The sequence below is a fragment of the Petaurus breviceps genome, unplaced genomic scaffold (assembly GCF_028583685.1).
Source record: "Petaurus breviceps papuanus isolate PSGF00001 unplaced genomic scaffold, PetGlider_PUasm1.0 175, whole genome shotgun sequence".
Taxonomy (NCBI): Eukaryota; Metazoa; Chordata; class Mammalia; order Diprotodontia; family Petauridae; genus Petaurus; species Petaurus breviceps.
The window spans coordinates 4088451-4106452 of record NW_027185764.1 but is presented as its reverse complement, the minus strand read 5'-3'; the positions used below and the strand labels follow the sequence as shown (position 1 = coordinate 4106452).

The 18002-nt window shown below is 38.4% G+C and overlaps 1 protein-coding gene across 1 annotated transcript in view; it reads right to left on the bottom strand.

Annotated features, from left to right (window-relative positions):
* Positions 1–18002, bottom strand: part of PCSK5 (proprotein convertase subtilisin/kexin type 5) — a 609050-nt gene that overhangs the window by 483799 nt on the left and 107249 nt on the right. Inside the window, exon 4 of the mRNA XM_069085345.1 lies at positions 1030–1143. Coding sequence (XP_068941446.1) covers positions 1030–1143 — 114 coding nt within the window. The remainder of the gene's footprint in view (positions 1–1029; positions 1144–18002) is intronic.

Here is an 18002-nt window from a genome sequence, read left to right as displayed (position 1 = left end):
CAGAGATGAAATAATCCCTGATGTGAGATTTAATTTCTATCAGGGTTTAAGAGAATTGTTGAAATGGCAAGACATGTACCAGAGATGGGTAATTAATAGTGTATTTATTAATCATCTACCATTTGTCAGGCACTGGGAATAGAAATATAATAAACAGGGGCGGCTAGGTGGTGCAGTGAATAGAGCACTGGCCCTGGAGTGAGGAGGACCTGAGTTCAAATCCGGCCTCAGACACTTGACACACTAGCCGTGTGACTTTGGGCAAGTCACTTAACCCCAACTGCCCTTGAAAAAGCAAAAAATAAAAAAAAAATAGAAATATACTAAACAAACCCTACACACAAAAACAAAAACAGCCTTGTATTATTAAAAGGCAACATGGAGTAGTAAGAAAGTCCCAGGTTCAAATCTAGCTTCTGACATATATTATTTGTCCAAACCTGAGAAAGTCACAACTTCTCATCCCTCAAATGTTTAAGACTATAAGTTTATTGTAAGACTGTAACTTGCAGAAGGTGGGCCCATCTGTGCTGGTAGTAATTCCTCACTGAAATAGCCTTATGCCAATGAGATCATAGATCTTGCCTTAAAAAAAAGTTCATTAGTGACATATGAATGCCCATGGATTTCTCTTCCTTGGTTTATTTTCTGATTGTTGACCCCTCAGTTGGAAGGCTATGGCCTAGAATGATCTCAATAAGAACTCAACCATTAAACCTTCTGTTTCCTCCTCTTACAACGTAATGTTGTATAGGGCAAAATTCAATTAATATATAAATTCAATTCAAAAAATTAAAAAAGCATAATATTATATATAATTAATAAATTAAATATAATTAATAGTGTTAGAATCTCTTTTAGCACATTAACTAATCTCCACATAATTGGCTTTCAAGCAGAAAATCATGCTCCCTCCCACTATTTGAAGACAATGCCCAGTCCCAACAGAAGTTCATCAATCAGCAAGGACTTGAATTGTATGAATTAGAGCCAATGGTTTTTGTTGCTGTTATTATTGCTTCTACTTACCATATACCACATGCTCGGCCACTTGGGATCATTGAAGTAAGTAGACTGGGCACCACTGAGTTCAAAGTCCCTCTTTATCCTTTTTTTAACCACTTGCTGTTGTATCCACTCAACCTGCCAGGGGAAGAACATGATAAATATTGACATTCCATAAAGAAGACAAGAAAAATAAGGCTTGTTGGGGTCATTTACCACTGACCAAACACAGCCCACGTTCCAGGCTTCTTTCAGGCAATTTACATGGATCTTGGATTAGGGATTCTTGGGTGGCCTGGTCATTTGCAGGGGGTATAGTGGAAACAACAGGAGATAGCTGAGTTCAAGTCCTTGCCTTGACACTGGCTATTTGTGTGACCCTCAGTGAGTTACTGAATAGATCTGAGCCTTAGATCCCTCAAATATGAAATGAGGAAAATAATATACACACCAACAATCTCAGGAGGTTAGTGTGAGGTATTTTGTAAACCTTAAACCTATTTTTAAAAATTTCATTCTCTGAGACATAAATTACTAAGAAGGTGCTGACTTGTATTGGTGAAGGGAGTTTCCTCACCTAGGAGAGTTGATAATAATAAATTTATAAATCATAACACTAATAAAATCATAGGTTCAGTCCCTATTCTTATATTTTACTGACAGGTTATTACAAGTTGATAATTTTATTAGTAAAAATTATTATTTTCATTATATACATATTTATATTTATATATATTTCTGTGATCTACAAAAAAACTTCTAAAACCTTTTATAATCACTTCTATGTTTTTCTGTATTAGAAGAGCCATGACCTGGGCATCTGGAGATCTGGCTCGGTCTGGCTAGGTTATAACCTGGCTCAGACATTGGCTTCCATTCTGCACTTAGCTGGGGGCTTATCCTAGACATTGAATCTTTGACATGGGATCTCCATTTCCTGGGGGTGGGAGACTGGAAGGCCAATTTCTTTTATAACAGGCATAATTACGGAAACAGAGAGAAAGCAACCTTTGAGGGGTTTTTCCCCCTCAGTACCCTAGATCCATTTTAGTTTTAAAATTACTAACCAATCTGGAAAGCCTCTCCAATCTGCCTTTTTCTTAAAAAAAAAAGTGTTCTTTTGTTAGATTTTTTCCCCCTGTCAATAGCTAATTTAGTCACAATGCATTCAAAAGATTAGTGCAACCATTACCTACCCTTACCTTACCTAAAAGAGAAGAGGGGAGGGAAAAGGCAGAAGCCCACTGTTTAGTGAGTCTGTCTTGATCTATTCATTCAGGGAAGTTTTTAAGACTACATTGTCTGTATAATTGAGGCATTAGATAGGGGAAAGAGGCCAAGGTACTGATTAACAGGTTAAATTACTATGTGCTCCAAATACAAGGCAAATAGCATATTAAGGCCCTAAGCAAACCACGGGAGTTACAAGCAGCCTAAGACAGACTGCATTCACAGACATGCTCCTTCTTACTTAATTCAAAACATCTCAAACCTAGTTCAAAACAGGGATGGGGACCAGACGAGGGGTGGGGAACCTGAAGCCTCAAGACCACATGTGGCCTGGAGACTGCAGCTTTCCTACCCCTGGACTATTGATTTCATTGATATAGTCAGTAAACTCGCATTTACTAATCACTTTTGTGTCAGGCATAGTGCTAAGTGCCAAGGATCCAAAGAAAGGCAGAGGAGGGGGAAAATCTCTACTTTCAAGGATTTCACAATCTAATTGGAGAGACAACTTGCATAGAAAGGAAATATACAGGATAAATTGGGGGAAGGGTAATCTTACAGGGAAGGAAGCTAGGTGGTACAGTGGAAATAGTGCTTGGCCTGAAAACAGGAAGACTTATCTTCCTGAGTTCAAATCTGGCCTCACACACTTACTAGCTATGTGACCCTGGGCAAGTCACTTCACTTTGTTTGCCTCAGTTTCCCCATCTGTAAAATGAGCTGGAGAAAGAAATGGCCAATCACTCTGGTATCTGTCAAGGAAAAACCCCAAATGGGGTCACGAAGAGTTGGATGTGACTGAAAACGATGAACAACAACAATCTCACAGGGAAGATGTTAAGGTTAAGGAGGACTGGGAGAGGCATTTTGCAGAAGAAGGAATTTTCACTGAGACTTGATGGAAACCAGGGAAGCCAAGAGGCAGAACTCCCTGTGAGTAAAGTCCCTCCCCCAATATGGGGCTGCACCTTCTTTTCATTTATAATCTTAAAGTTGCCATGAGCAGCTAGAGCAAAGATAGGATTGGAAGCCAGATTCCTATCAGCTAAACCAGGATCCTCTCTAATCTCCATAATGCAAGCTCTTCATTCTCTTACCTAGGGGGTGTTGCACATAGTTCTGGACCTTCTGGAGGAGGTGTTGGCAAGGTCTGGCTTTGAGTCTCACCTCTGACACTTATGAGTCACAACCTTCCTCAGCCAGTCTTTCCTACATTCTATAAAATGGGAATGGGAGTAATAGCTGCAGCATTTATCTCACAGGGTCCCAACGCAATGAATATTTTATTGTTCTGCTAACAATGGCTAGCTTGGAGCTCATGGCTCTTTAAGTAAATAATGCAACCTGTTTGTGGTTAAGACCACAGCTCAGCATCATATTTGTGGCTTCGCTGACAGCTCATTTTACCCAGATAATGAGACTGAATAAACAAATTGGAAATCGTGTTTTGGCAACGGACCCTGGGTCTTCCCCTGTGTAAACTTGTACTAAAAAGCTCCACTTTGTCCTCTTCTCACCCCTTCTCCATTCTTAGCAACAAAGCACCAGGCCCACTATTTTTCCTATTCTTACTACTATGGACTTTCACCAGGGATGACCCAGAAGCTGAAAAGGTTTATTTTTTCCCTATCTATGCCCATCTTTGTATATCATGGAGTGATATAACTTTTTTTTTTAAGCATGCCTTATGAAGTACATTTTCATCAAGAGAGAGGACTTAATTCTTAAATAATTAAATTATAAATAATCTATGAAAATCACCTGAAATTCTCAAATGCTGGCCTCACAAAGTTTCAAACCGGCACACTTACATATACTGTTATTGTTGCTATTTTCCCTTAAGAAGAACAGCCCAAACTATTGTAGCCCTTCCTGCTATCGGTTAGAGATGCAGAATTCTGGATTGGACTTAGGAAAAGCTGACTTAAATTCCTGCTGCTGACACTCAGATGTGTGACTCTGGGCAAATCTCTCAGCCTCATTCACTCTCAGTTTTCTCATCTGTAAAAGGTTGATAATGCCTTTGCTATTTACTTCATAGGATTATTTCGATGATAAGACAATACAGGGTGTCCTAAAGGTCTTAGGTGCAATTTTAAGCTGTGAGAGTTATTTATTTTTCCTTTCAAAATGTTTAAATAAATTTTAAAAGACTCTCCTCTATCCACCCCCTCCTCTATCCCCCAGCCACAAAAATTAATGAAATGAGGGTGGACATTGGGTAGGAGGCAGATGTGGCCATGATTTATCTTCCTTTTCCAGCTATAAGGCCAGGGGCACCAGCAGCAGAGGTAGGGTCAGAGAGAAGGGGAGGGAAGAGACCAAGGGCTCTGGAGTGGGCTGGCTGGACTGGTGTGAGGGCTGTGGCATCTCCTTTTCCCCATCTGCCTCTGTGTTCAGAATCATCCCCCTGCTCCAAGCCCATCCCAAACTATTTCTTATTTTTCTCCTTTCCTCCAGCACCATTTTTTCTTGCTGCTCCCAGACTCCAGTTCCTTCAGGATCCTTTCTCCCCATCTAGGTGGTTGTCAATTAAGCTATTAAAGCTTAAAACTGCAGCAAGACTTTTGGGACACCCTCTATAGCATATGTGAAGCCCTAAGTAAAGGGCAGTTATTATTACCGACAAGATATCGAAAACAAACAGTAATTGTCTTAGGAAGTATTTTGTATTTTTTTTCATTCCACAAAACACATTTTAGTCTAAGAAAGGTTTTAGATACTGACATTACACCCACACTTCCTGATGGATCAGGTACATGGCCTTCCTTTCCTAGTTCCAGGTCTCACCTTGACAATCACAGTCGCCTCCTAATTGGTCACTCTGTCTTAAGTCTCACTGCATTATAGTACACCCTCAAAACAGCTCCCAAAATGCTTTTTCTAAAGGGTAAGTTTGACCAGGTCAACCTCCTCCCCCTTACTCAGTGATCTCCAGGGGTATCCCCTGTTTATCTTCCCAGCTTCACCCCTTCCCATCTTTCCTAGTCTGCTTCACACATTACTGGCAGGTCCCAATTAATGTAAATAATGAAGCCCGTGAAGTTTTCCCTTTACATAGTTATCCCTGATTTTCCCCACTGAAGTCTCGATATGTCGCTGCTCAACATAAGACATCAAACGGCAATTTGTGGGGAGTTTTGAAGAAACCTCAGACAATACGCGAAGGCCAGCAGATGACACAGAAAATGTTTAGAAACTCAGAAATGCATAAAATATGTGTATGGTATTATATAACATCAACCCAAATTTTACAATAAGGTACTGTAAATACCCCAGGAAAAGAAAAAGAAAAAAATCAGACTTCTCTAGTATGAAGGGAAAGCCAAACATTTTACACGGGTTTTCCAGATTGTGGGGCGTTGTGCCCCTAACCCCCTCAATGTGGAAGGAATAACTGTATTTGAATTTACACTGCATATTTCCATAGAGCTGAAACCAGCCACCATATTTAAATCATTATAGCTTTTGAGTGGTATGGTACATACAATTATTTCAAAGAATTAATAATTCACACTATTTAGACCCTAGTTGTACTGGATTCTGCACATGTTGCAGTCTAGACACACTGGCCTTTTTTTGTACAGCATTTGTACACACGGGTCCTTTTGTACAGCATTCTACCTTTTCTCCTTTGTACTGGCTTCATCTGAAGCCAGAAATGTTCTCCCTCCTCATGGTCACCTTTTAAATCCCCTGCTTCTTTCAAGATTCCACTTAAATGCTGCCTTTTCCTGTCCCTGGGCCAAGCGGCTGATAGAGAGCCTTCCTCTCCAGAGTGTACATGCTCTGCACAAATGTTGTTTTCCCTCATTAAAGCTCCCTGAGGGCAAGAACTTTCGTTGGTGTTGGTGTTTTTGTCTGAACACTTAGCAGAGTGCCTGTCACATGGTAAGCACTTAAAAAAGGCTTGTTGATGGGTTGATGTATAATTTATACTTCATATTGATACAGATTTCCCCAAAAGGTTGATTATTCATTGGTTGATACCCGATATGAAGTTAAAAGGTAAAAGCTGTAATAGGTCAGTCCTATCCCCACCCTACATAGGTTCATAGCTTTACAGCTGGAAGAAGTCTTAAAGGACAAATAGCTTAACTCCTTCATTTTACACATAAGGAAACTGAGGCCTAGAGAGGTTAAGAAACTTTTCCAAGATCACACAGGTAGTTAGTGGCAAAACTGGGAAGCGAGTTCTGTGTTGTCCACAGCTTTGAGCTAGGGGTATCATATAGGACACTGGACAAAAGAAAGCTACAGGCTTCTTTATAAGGAACTCATTCCAATCTGCCCTGAATTCCAAACTGCCGAAGGACACATGCACAGACCAAAACAGTAGCCGTGTATGCCTCAAAAAGCAAATAAAAGTTAATGAAGAGATTGAGATTCGCATAGTCTGTATTTGGGAGGTGGAGCTGTATGTGGATCTTGTTACTAAGCCAACTATATTAATATTTGTTTGATAATGATTATTATTTTCATAATTGCAATGAAGATGGGCATATTTTCTCTCTCTCTTCCCCTTCTTTTTCTTTCTCCTTCCCTCCCTCTCTCTCTTTTGCCTCCTTCTCTGTCTCTCTCTGTCTCTGTTTCTCTTTGTCTATCACACACACATACTCACACACACACATACACACACACACACACACACACAAACACTATGTGTTTTCCTATATAAATGAATAGATTTAGGTTTGGAAATGACCACAAAAGAATATTAGTTCTATGCTATAATTTTATAGTTGACAAAATGGCAATCTAAAAAATCTAAGTGATTGGCCTAAAGTCACAAAGGTGATGCATGGTAGAATCTGGATTTGAACCAACAGTTCTAACTCAGCTCAAGCCCCACCTTCAGTAAAATTCTTTCCTAATTCCCCCAAATGCAAGCGTCCCACCTCTCCCTAAACCACACTGTATTTATTTTATGTCTTTTCTGTGTATATTTATATGTGTATATGTTGTCCTTGCTTCTAGAAGGGCAGGGACTGTTTCCTTTTTGTTTTTGTATCTCCAGTGCCTAGCATTTAGCTAGCACTTAAGGAATGCTTTTTGCAAGTTTCAATTTTGTTTTTTTTTTCCCCATTACACACTGTCTGATATTATAGGTATTCAAGAATAAAATTATCGTCTCAATCCCCATAGCTTTTGCTGCCTTCACAGAACCTCTGCTCACACTCTTCTCTGTATCTGCAATGATTTTTCCAACTGTTCTAACCATCCTTCAAGACCCACCTAATCTTGATCGTCTGAGAAGAAAGCAATGTCTTCCTCCTCTGAGCTCTCAATGAATGTACTTTGTTCAGACCTCTGATATCCCCCTAACCTGTTTTGTATTACATGTTTACTTGTGTGCCTAGCTTGTCCTTTCTTCTAAAGAGTTCTTAACATGGGGTCTGTGACCTTGTTCTTTTAAAATTATATTTGGATAACTGTCTTTCTATAGAATTGGTTTCCTTTATAATCCTATGTATTCTATTCTGTACATTTGAAATCATTATTCTGAAAATGGGTCCATAGGATTTACCAGACTACCAAAGGAGTCCATGACAAAAAAATAAATAAAGACCATTGTTCTACTTAGAGTACAGACTTGTGTATATGTTTTTCACTTAATTTTTCTTGCTTTATTTTTTTTTGCAATATGGCTAATATGGAAATAAATATTGCATGACATCACATGTATAATAGGTATCATATTATCAAATACACAAATGCATGTGGATTTATCCAGACTTGTGATTTCATCAGTACAGGGAGAATCCCTCTACGAATACGGAATAATATTAATGCTGTAAAAATAGAAATATGAAATATTTTCTCCTAACCCTTCTTAATGGGTAGGGAAGGGGCTAAAGGGAGGGAGAGAATTTAAAAATCAAAATTTTACAAAATGAATATTAAAAGTAAATATTAAAAAAATAAATTTCAACATAAGAAAAAGAATCCCTCTTCTAGATCACAACTTTCTTCAGGTAAAGGGTTCTTATTTTATTTATATTTTTTACATATAAATCTTTTATATAAACCCTCAAAGCCTAGGCAAACTATGTACAGAATGTTTAATGAATAAAGTCTCTTACAGAAAGAAGCGTCGTTATTTCTAAAATTTGGCACATACTCATACATAGGGTTTAGTAATTGTTGGGTAACAAGGAATTTTGCCTCAAAGGCCTGCCTCTAAGTTGCTCTGTCAGAACATAGGGTTATAATACCAAAGAATACCTCAGTGGTCATTTTAGTATCAAAATACCATGTGCACTATGGATGGGTGGCCACATGTAACCTGAAACTTCTGTGTTATTTTCAAAAACACACATTCTGGGATTGGAAGGAGTCCATGAGTGGAAAGGCTTCATTTATACGTTAAAGTTTGTGTCCATACTCCCGTGCCATAGTCCCTGAAGGAAAAAGCTCAGGAGTGATGGATTATACAGGTTTCATTCCTTGCCAAAAGGTTCTATGGCAAGAAATGATACATTTCTGAAATCTCAATGAAGTTGTGTTTAACTATGGGGCTCAGAGAAATAATTCCCTTGTTTTCACTGATTTAACTTCCCAAGTTCCATTTCCTATGTATATTGAGGGACAAAAGTTAAGTCTGAATGGAAACAACGTGATTATTATTTCCAACCTTCATTAATCTCAATACTTGCCCAGCCTATAACAGCAACATTTAACCTCTTGCTATTCACAGAGCCTTTTTCCTTTGTTTTCAACACAGTGTAGTGGAGAAGGAAATAAGCAATTATTAGACACCAACTGTGTGCCAGGTAATATGTGAAGCAGTCCACAAATATCATCTCATTTGATTCTTACCCCAATCTTGGGAGTGGGGCTATAATTATCCCCATTTTACAGTTGAGGAAACTAAGGAAGACAGAGGTGAAGCGATTTGTTTGGAGTCCCACAAGTAGTAAGCGTTTTGATTTTTGTTTGAATTTGTCTTCCTGATTCCAGGCCCAGTCAGCATTCTATCCACAGGACCACCTTGATGCCTCAGTGGATGTGGAATCAGAAGACTTACTTGGCGTCCTAACACTAACCCTTATTAGTTATAGGAACATAGGAAAACCACTTAGCTTCTCCAGGCTTCAGCTTTTTAATTTATAATTTATTTATTTAAATAAATATAATTTATTTATTAATATATAATAAAATATTATATTATATTTAATTATATATAATAGCATAACACATGATATAAAATAGTATTAATATATAAGATAAGTATAAATAAGTATAATTTATTTGTAAATTATGGGGGTTGGGCCACATTAGTCAGTAAGGTGCTTTCCAGCTCACAGTCCTGGGATCCTGTGATCTGTACTGAGTCCTGATGGAAAAAAAACATTAGTGATATTTTGTTGTTGGTGTTTGACCATTTCAGTTGTGTCTGATTCTCTGTGACCCCATTTGTGGTTTGCCATTAGAACAAGGGTCTTGATTTTTTCTTTGTCATGGACCCCTTTGGTAGCCTAGTAAAGCCCATGGACCCATTTTCAGAATAATGGTTTCAAATGTACATACATTTGTATATATCCTATGATCTGTACCGAGTCCCAGTGGAAAACAGTATTAGTGATATTTTATTGTTATTCAGTCATTTCAGTTGTGTCTAATTCTTTGTGACCCCATTTGGGGTTTTCTTGGCAAAGATATTGGAGTGGTTTGCTGTTTCCTTCTACAGTTCATTTCATAGAGGAAGAAACTGAGGCAAACAGGGTTAAGTGACAGGGTCACACAGCTAGTAAATGTCTGAGGTCACATTTGAACTCAGGTCTTCCTGACTCCAGGCCCTCACTCTAACCACTATGCCACCTCACTGCCCTAGTGCTATTTAGACTACCACAAATCCTCACAAAGTTGTACGAAAAGAACTTTATAAACCTTAAAGCACTCTAGAAATGTTATTGTTTCCAAACATACCAAACTGTTTTACGTTGATCTCTTCAGCAATTTGGTCTAAAGATAAGAGTTACAAAGGAAATAAACTATTTCCAATGAATCTGGTGCCAGAGTCAGAAGTTGATAAAAGTGGAAAGCTCTCAATTGAGCCGAATGTGCAGAAGGAAGTGAATTAGATGGGATAAGCAATAATTTTGGAATTGTTTCATTTTGTGAAAACAATAGTTATGCATGAGTACATTTACTGACATCAGGCTGATTCAAAATGGCAGACACTGACCAAACAAAGCCAAAATGAACCAGTTTTCCCTCTGTTGGCTGGTGCTTTGTCACTTGAGTGCTAGATGTCATGCTGTATGTCCATTTCATTGTTTACCTTTTTGAGCTTTTAAGTACGTAGTTTTTGAGAATAAATACTATTCCAAAGAAACATGCAAAAGTTGTGGCTCTTAAGGTACATGCTTCCATAATTGGAAGAAATACTGGAGTGGCTGTTGGTGTGAAGAATTGAATATTCACGTTTTCATTTAAGTCTTTACCAAAATTTTTGGGAGAAGTCCAGGAAGCTTGGGAATTGGGTCTGAAATCAGCAAGATCCAAGTTCAAATGTGACCTAACTCTCACTTACTAGTTGTGGGACCCTAGGCAAGTCATTTAACCTCTGTCTGCCTCCATTTTCTCAACTGTAAAATGAGGATAATATCAGTACCTCCTTGCAGGGTTGTTGTAAGGATCAAATAAGATAATATTTTTGAAATGCTTAGTACAGTGCCTGGAATATAATAAGTGCTTAAAAAATACTTGTTGATTGGGAAAAAGAAAAACAGAAAGGAGACAAAAAAATTTTTTAAACCAATTAATCATTGCTAGGGAGAGAAAAATGCTCGTTATGAATAGCACAATACAAAGGCTGGAGTATCAAAAAATTGAAAGAAAAAAAGGTAATTTTTGCTGACAAAATTGATTTTTTCATTTAAGTTTTTAACCAAAACTATGATAGAAGTCCAGGTGATCTGGACATCTTCAGAATAAAGGCACCCAACTGAAAATTTTTTTTTTTTTTTGTTTTTGATTCTTTTCTTCTACTGGCCTGGAAGTTTTGTCTCCACTGAGGGAATGATGAACTCTAATAAGTACAGTGAAATACAAAGAAACACAATTGTTCCAGAATTACAGAAATCCCCAAATGGAGATAGAATGTTGCAGCCTGACCTTGAATCAGGCTACTTGTCACAAAAGGCAGGAGATCTGGGAACTCACCTGATGTGAATTCTTTTAAAATTCTATAAATCACGACTGAACTTGGGAAAGAGGATAGTTTAGCAAAACACCTTGTATCAAATTGCTAAGAGTTGGTTTGTGATGAAAAATTAAAGAATATGTGTAAAAATTTTAGGAACTCAAGGCCAAATTGTGTAAAACTAGCAATTTTAGTTAAAAAGAGGATATGCTGCAAATGAAAAGTTTTTAAAGAAATAAAACAATTGTAAAGTTTGCTATTCCAACCTCCACTGCAGGGAACAACCCCTCATTGAGTCACAACCAAATCCACAAGTTTGCCGACAAGACAAACAAGCTAAGTCTTTTAGCAACAAGTTCCTAGTGAAAAATCCAGGTGAAGAGTTGCTACTGTCATTAAATATATTCTTTCACATTATGGAGTGACAGGAGTACACAGGTTCACGTGGCTTTGGAGGGATCACAGAGAGCAGCTATGACAGCATCAGGAAATATGCATGAAGACATCTTGCTGCTCCCTGAGACCCACACTCTACCTCCCACCATTCACTTCTCAGAACCCTTACAAATAAATGAATTAAGAACATTGACAAAATGCTCACCATGTGTCTGAGGTAAGTTTTTCTTACAAACAAACACTTTTTTTTAAAGTAACAGTCTCTGCTCTCAAAGAGTTCACACTTTCATTGGGGGAGTAACATGAGCAGGTTAATAGAGAAGCCCAGAAGCCCCCACAGGGCTGATGGAAAGACCCAGGGTTCCTTGGGCTAAGGTAGGTCAAGCTGACAGAGCCCACAGTCAGAGATGATAAAGCCTCAGAGACCTCGGAATGCCCTGTCAGGGCAAGGCATGTGGGTTTTCCATTTCATCAGAAAGAATTGAGTTGGTGGCTCCCACCTCATTTATTGGTGTAAGCAACTGGGTCTGAGGGACAGAATAAATGGAAGGGAAAAGAGGAGTCACTGAAGCCAGAAGAGGGGGAACAGAGGAGAATGATTTGATCTTCACAATAACTCTGAGAGATAAGTGCTGCCCTTATTCCCATTTTACAATTGAGGGAAAGTGAGGAAAACAGGGGTTAAGTGACTTGCCCAAGGTATCTAAAGTCAATTTTAATTCAGTAGATAGAGCCCAGCCCTCTATTCACTGAGTTAGCTAACTACCTCTCAAAGGAAAATTGTGAGAGGAAAGAGGACTGCTTCCCGTGTGCTGAAATTCAGTCTCCACCGATTTTCTGGGCCCAGAATGTATTCTTTCTTCACCTCGACCTCTTAGAACCCGTGTCTTGCTTCAGGGATTGATTCAGACGCTGCCTCCTCTGTATAGTTTCCCCTGACCTTCCCGGGCTTTAAGACTCTGTCCTGCTTCGATGTTCCTGGTATCACAAGTTTTGGGGTACATTTTATATTCTACTCAGCAACCTCACCCACCCAGCCCTCCCACCACCACCAACAGAATGAGGTCAGAGACTGTCTTACTTTGTCTTGTATGCCCAGAAGTTAACAAGGTGCTCGGTACTCCATTGTGGAAATAAATAAAGGTTATTGAATTGTAAAATGAATTTAATTTTTTATCCCTCATGTTTGAAAAAAATTGAATTTCTTATCCCCTACATGTTTTCAGATAGTGCTTTATAATTTACAACATATTTTCCTCATTTGCTCCTCATGACAACCCAGAGAAGCAGAAAAAGATAGGGCATTGACCTAGTGCTGGGAAGACACGAGTTCAAATGCTGCCTCAGATATTTACTAATGGCACGATTCTGGGCAGTCACTTAACCTCTCTCAGTCTCGGTTATACCCATATGTAAAATGAAAGGGCTGGATTTCATGGCCTCTAAGGTCCCTTTTTTTAGCTTTAAATCTAAGAACCTAGAAACCGATAAGGATATTCTTATCCCCACTTTGCAAAAGTGGCAGCTGAGCTTCGAGATGGTAGAGGATTTGTACAAAGCACCAGGGAGAGGACTGGGGAGTCCTGTGTCCAAATTAACATGGAAAATTTAAAATACTAATAATTCAGGTTTCAAAAATTTGCATTTGCCTAGTTTGGTCAGGAAAATTTTAGAAGAACTAAGTAAATAGCAGAATTTCATCCTGTTTTGTTTTGTTTTTTAACATGGAAAACCCTTATATCTGTTCTAATTCTAGCTGTGTTTTGTAGAAATTAAAATCTTGGTTTTACTCCCCTAAGCAATTCCAACATGATTTATTTGAAAAATGATTTCCTGGTTTCTTTACTGCTTCCTGAATTTATTTTCCTCCTGAAAATAGGATGTCTGAAAGGGGTAGCACAACATTACAGGCTATAGCTATTGAGTGGGCAAATTCTACCATGAAGGATGAATGTCTAGGAGCCAGGAAGCCAGCTGTACTCAACATTATTAGTTCAGTAGCTCTGTGCATGTGGTATTAAGTGCTATGTGTGTGGAACTGAACCTCCCCCCCACCTCCCAATCCTGCCCATTCCATTATGTAGTGTGAAACAAAGGTTAAAGATCATATAATGATTTTTTTTAAAGAAAGAAGTACAAGTTCACCAACACACACAAATTAAATAAAAAACAGAGAAATGTTTAAATGTTTCCTACCCAAGACGTTATATACACTGAAAGCTTTCATCAAAAGAAAGGAGTGGGTGTGGAAAGAAAATGTAATTTATTGCAGAAGTATAGAGAGAATATTGGATAAGCAGTTCTTGGCCCTGTGGCCTTAGACAGCTTCCTTTACCACTATATGTTTTCATCTTAAACATGGAGATAACACAATCCACTCTGATTAAATACCATCTCTGTGCAAGCTGTGGGTCTATAAAGACAAAATGAAACCCTGAAGGAGAAGACATTATTTTAGTGGGGTGAATGAACAGGGGTAGAGGGGGGCATTGTAAGCTGCTAACTGCTAATTTCATACTTAAGCCTGCTCGTTACATAACAAGAGGACTTTGCCTTCAATAAAAGTGAGATTTAGCTGTGCTTGTCTATACCAATGATACTATACTTTCCTGCTCAGAAAATGTAAATTTCATGATATTGGTGGTGCTGGCCGTGCTGGTGGTGGCGGTAGCTGCTGGGATGGTGGTGGTTGTAATAAGTGCAGAGATGTGAAATTAGGCATCCCTTGCAGAGCTGGTCCCTAAAGGTATAGAAGAGCTTTAGCCTGAAATATATGATGATGGCAGTGATGATGATAATGCATGAGCTTACATCCTATAAACCAGTATTTTCACTTCATTACAAAAATTCATCTATACTCATGCGATTGTCCATAATCATTCAACATAAAAAGAAAAATCTAACACCATCTCTACTTAAACTTTAGGCAGCATAATGTAATGTGTGGCACATTAGACATCAATTCAGGAAGACCTGGGCTCAAATCTCCTTTCAGACACTCACTAGCTCCATGAATCTGTTCAAGTCACCTGACCTCTCTGAGCCTCAGTTTCCCTATCTGTAAAATGAGGGATTGGACTTAATGATTTCTAAAGTCCCTTCCAGCTCTAAACCTGATGACCCATGATGTGGGAACTACAAGATGGAAAAAAATCACTAAAAATAATCACATTTAGAGATGTGCCTGTCTCAGTTGACCCCATCAAGATATAAGGCTAGCTGCTCCCTCTTCTTGCCCGCCTCTGCCAGAAGGGTGATTAGGGAACTCTGTAGGAGTTAGTGCTCCAATTATAGAAATTTTATAATTTATACTTTTCAATAATACTTAATATAATTATACGTACATAATTATGAAGCATACCATGATGATATAATATGTTACATATAGTAATATGTAATATAATATGTAAGGTATTTATGTAATATTTTATAATTTACAGTTTTTATAAATACTGTCTGATATAATATTTATAACAATCATGTAAGATAACTAAAGGAAATTCTATTTTTCCCACTTTATAGAGAAAGAAATGGAGTCCAAGGAAGCTTGTGATTTGCCTAATAATAGCTAGCCTTTACAGAGAACTTTAAGATTTGTAAAGCACTCTACAAATATTAACTGGTTTGGTCTTCTCATCAACCCTGGGAGGTGGGTGATCCCCATTTTGCAGCTGAAAACAAAGCAAAACAAGACAGTAAGAGGTCACCCAGGGTCACATAGATGATAACTGACTGAAGTAGGATTTGAACTCAGGTATTCTTGATTCCATTACATTGTCATTGCACCACCTAGCTTGTAAGTAGTAAAGGTAAAACTAGAACCCAGGTTCCCTAGCTCCAAATTCAGTACTTTTACCACTAAACTACATTGCCTGGTAACAATACCTAATATTTATATTAATGAAGTTGTAAGGAGGATTTTGTTATCCTTTTTAGAGTTTAGTTTCTCAGGATCCATGGCCATGGCAATGTCCACTTTCCAGGTGTCAGCTAACTCCCAGAATAGCCCCAAGGATTCTCGATAGTAATTGCTAGAATCATAGTGACAGTCTCTACTGAGGCTGCTTCATGAGACATGAGAGTGACATAATTGATACTTACTACACTTGTGCAGAAAGATGATATTGCTAAAAATTAACCTGGGAACTTAATGTTGGAAAGATGCCTTCTTTGTCTGTTGCCCTATAAAGAGAGTGAGCACTGGTCAGTGAGTAGGGAAACCATGGGGAATCCATAGGGGAATCCACAGGGAATCCATAGGGGAATCTGTGTGTGCCTCAACCAGCCCCCACCAAGGCTTGAAGGGATTTAGAGGAGTGCATAAGCCATGCCTGTCTCAGTTGACCCCATCAAGATACAAGGCTAGTTGCTCCTTCTTCTTGCCTGCCCCTGCGAGAAGGGTGATTAGGGAATGCTGTAGGAGTTAGTGCTCCTATTATCAGCAACCTTTTGGAGAAGACTAGACTAGAATAAAGCTGATTATTAACCTGTGAAGGTGTCTGCCTGTCTGACCAGATCAAGAGTGAACCTGCTATCCCTGGTTTTGGTATCCCAAACCTCCAGTGCCTCTTGTGTGTCATCTGTGAAACAAAGACTAATTTCCATGGTGTAATTCCAATGTACTTTCTCAATAGTCATAGATTTAGAGCTGGAAAGGACCTCAGAAGCCATTTAGTCTAATTCCTTCATTTATTCATGAGGAAACTAAAGCCCAGATAGATCACTTGACTTCTCCAAAGTCACACATGTAGCTATGGCAGAATAAGGATTCAGATGCCGCTCTTTCTCTGAATATAAATCCAGCACTCTCTCCATAGAACCTCACTGACCCTTATGGTCTCTTACCCTCTCAATTCTCTCTTCCTCCTCCTCCCTCTCACCTCTCACTTTCCTAATTTTCTTTCGTCTTGAAATGGACTTATTTCTCTCACCTTAGTCACTTCAATTTCACTAGCACCAAAAACCAATCTCTAGATAAAAATGGAAGCACACTATGTGACAAAGTAGCTGTTGACACAGGTCAAGAGCTTGGGAAATGATTCCAGATACCAGCAGTCATTTCTTAAACTGCAGGGGTCCAAAGTTGGATAAAAGTCTGTGAATCCCACAGCGCTAAATGATGCATTCTCACAAAAAATGACAAAGTGAGTCTACAACATTTTTAGGGTCAATGACAAGCTCACCACCAAAGCAGATGATGTAACTATACACACAGAGGCAGAAAGAATTTGATTTAAAATCTAGATGTTAGGAAAGACCATGGAAAGGGTGGTATTTCCTTCCACCAGCAGATTGTGGTAGGGGAAGACCATAAGCAACAATATCAATTGGTTTTACTAAGGCTTTGCACTTTACAAAGTACTTGATATCCATTATCCTATTTGATCCTTACAATGTCATGAGGAGGAGGGTAGAAAAAAAGAAAAAGAAAGGAATTTACATGATAATTTTGCTGTATATTTGAAAGGAATGGCAAGCTGTGCTAAGTAAATTTGCAGTTTCATGTACAATCACCTTTTTCATTGTACTCTGCTTGTTTTATTCCATTAATATGTATTCATGTTAAAAAATAAAAGGGAAATGCTTGTTTTATTCCATTAATATATATTAATATAAAAAAAGAAAGGGAATATCTCTTAAAAATGTCATGAGATAGGTAGTGAGGAAATTATCATCACATCTATTTTTCAGATGAAGAATGGATAAGAGAAGTTAAAGGTGGGTTGGTCATGGAACAATAGCAAGGAAAAGGTTTGTGCTCCATCAGCAGCCACACAATGTCAAGAGATCTTATAGAAATCCCCCAGTAAGCTGATCAGGCATATCACGAAGTATACCAGGACAAGAGTCACTTGGAATGAGAAGGTATGGATGCATTTTGATTGATGCCATTCAAAGAAGCAGCCACATCTGCAGGAGCATAGAACCATAAAAATATTAAATTATTGTCTTGAACATAGCTTTTTTAGGTCATCTGCATTGAATTTAGTGATATCAATACTTACATTGCCCAATTCTTCCAATGATATATTATCTCACTGTTTGTAGGACCTGGATCTCACACTTAGAATTTTTGTTGTTAAGTCATTTTCAGTAGTGTCTTACTCTTCATGACCCCATTTGGGGTTTTCTTGAAAAAGATACTGGAGTAGATTATATTTTCCTACTCCAGCTCATTTTACAGATGAGGAGATTGAGGCAAATAGGATTAAGTGACTTGTCC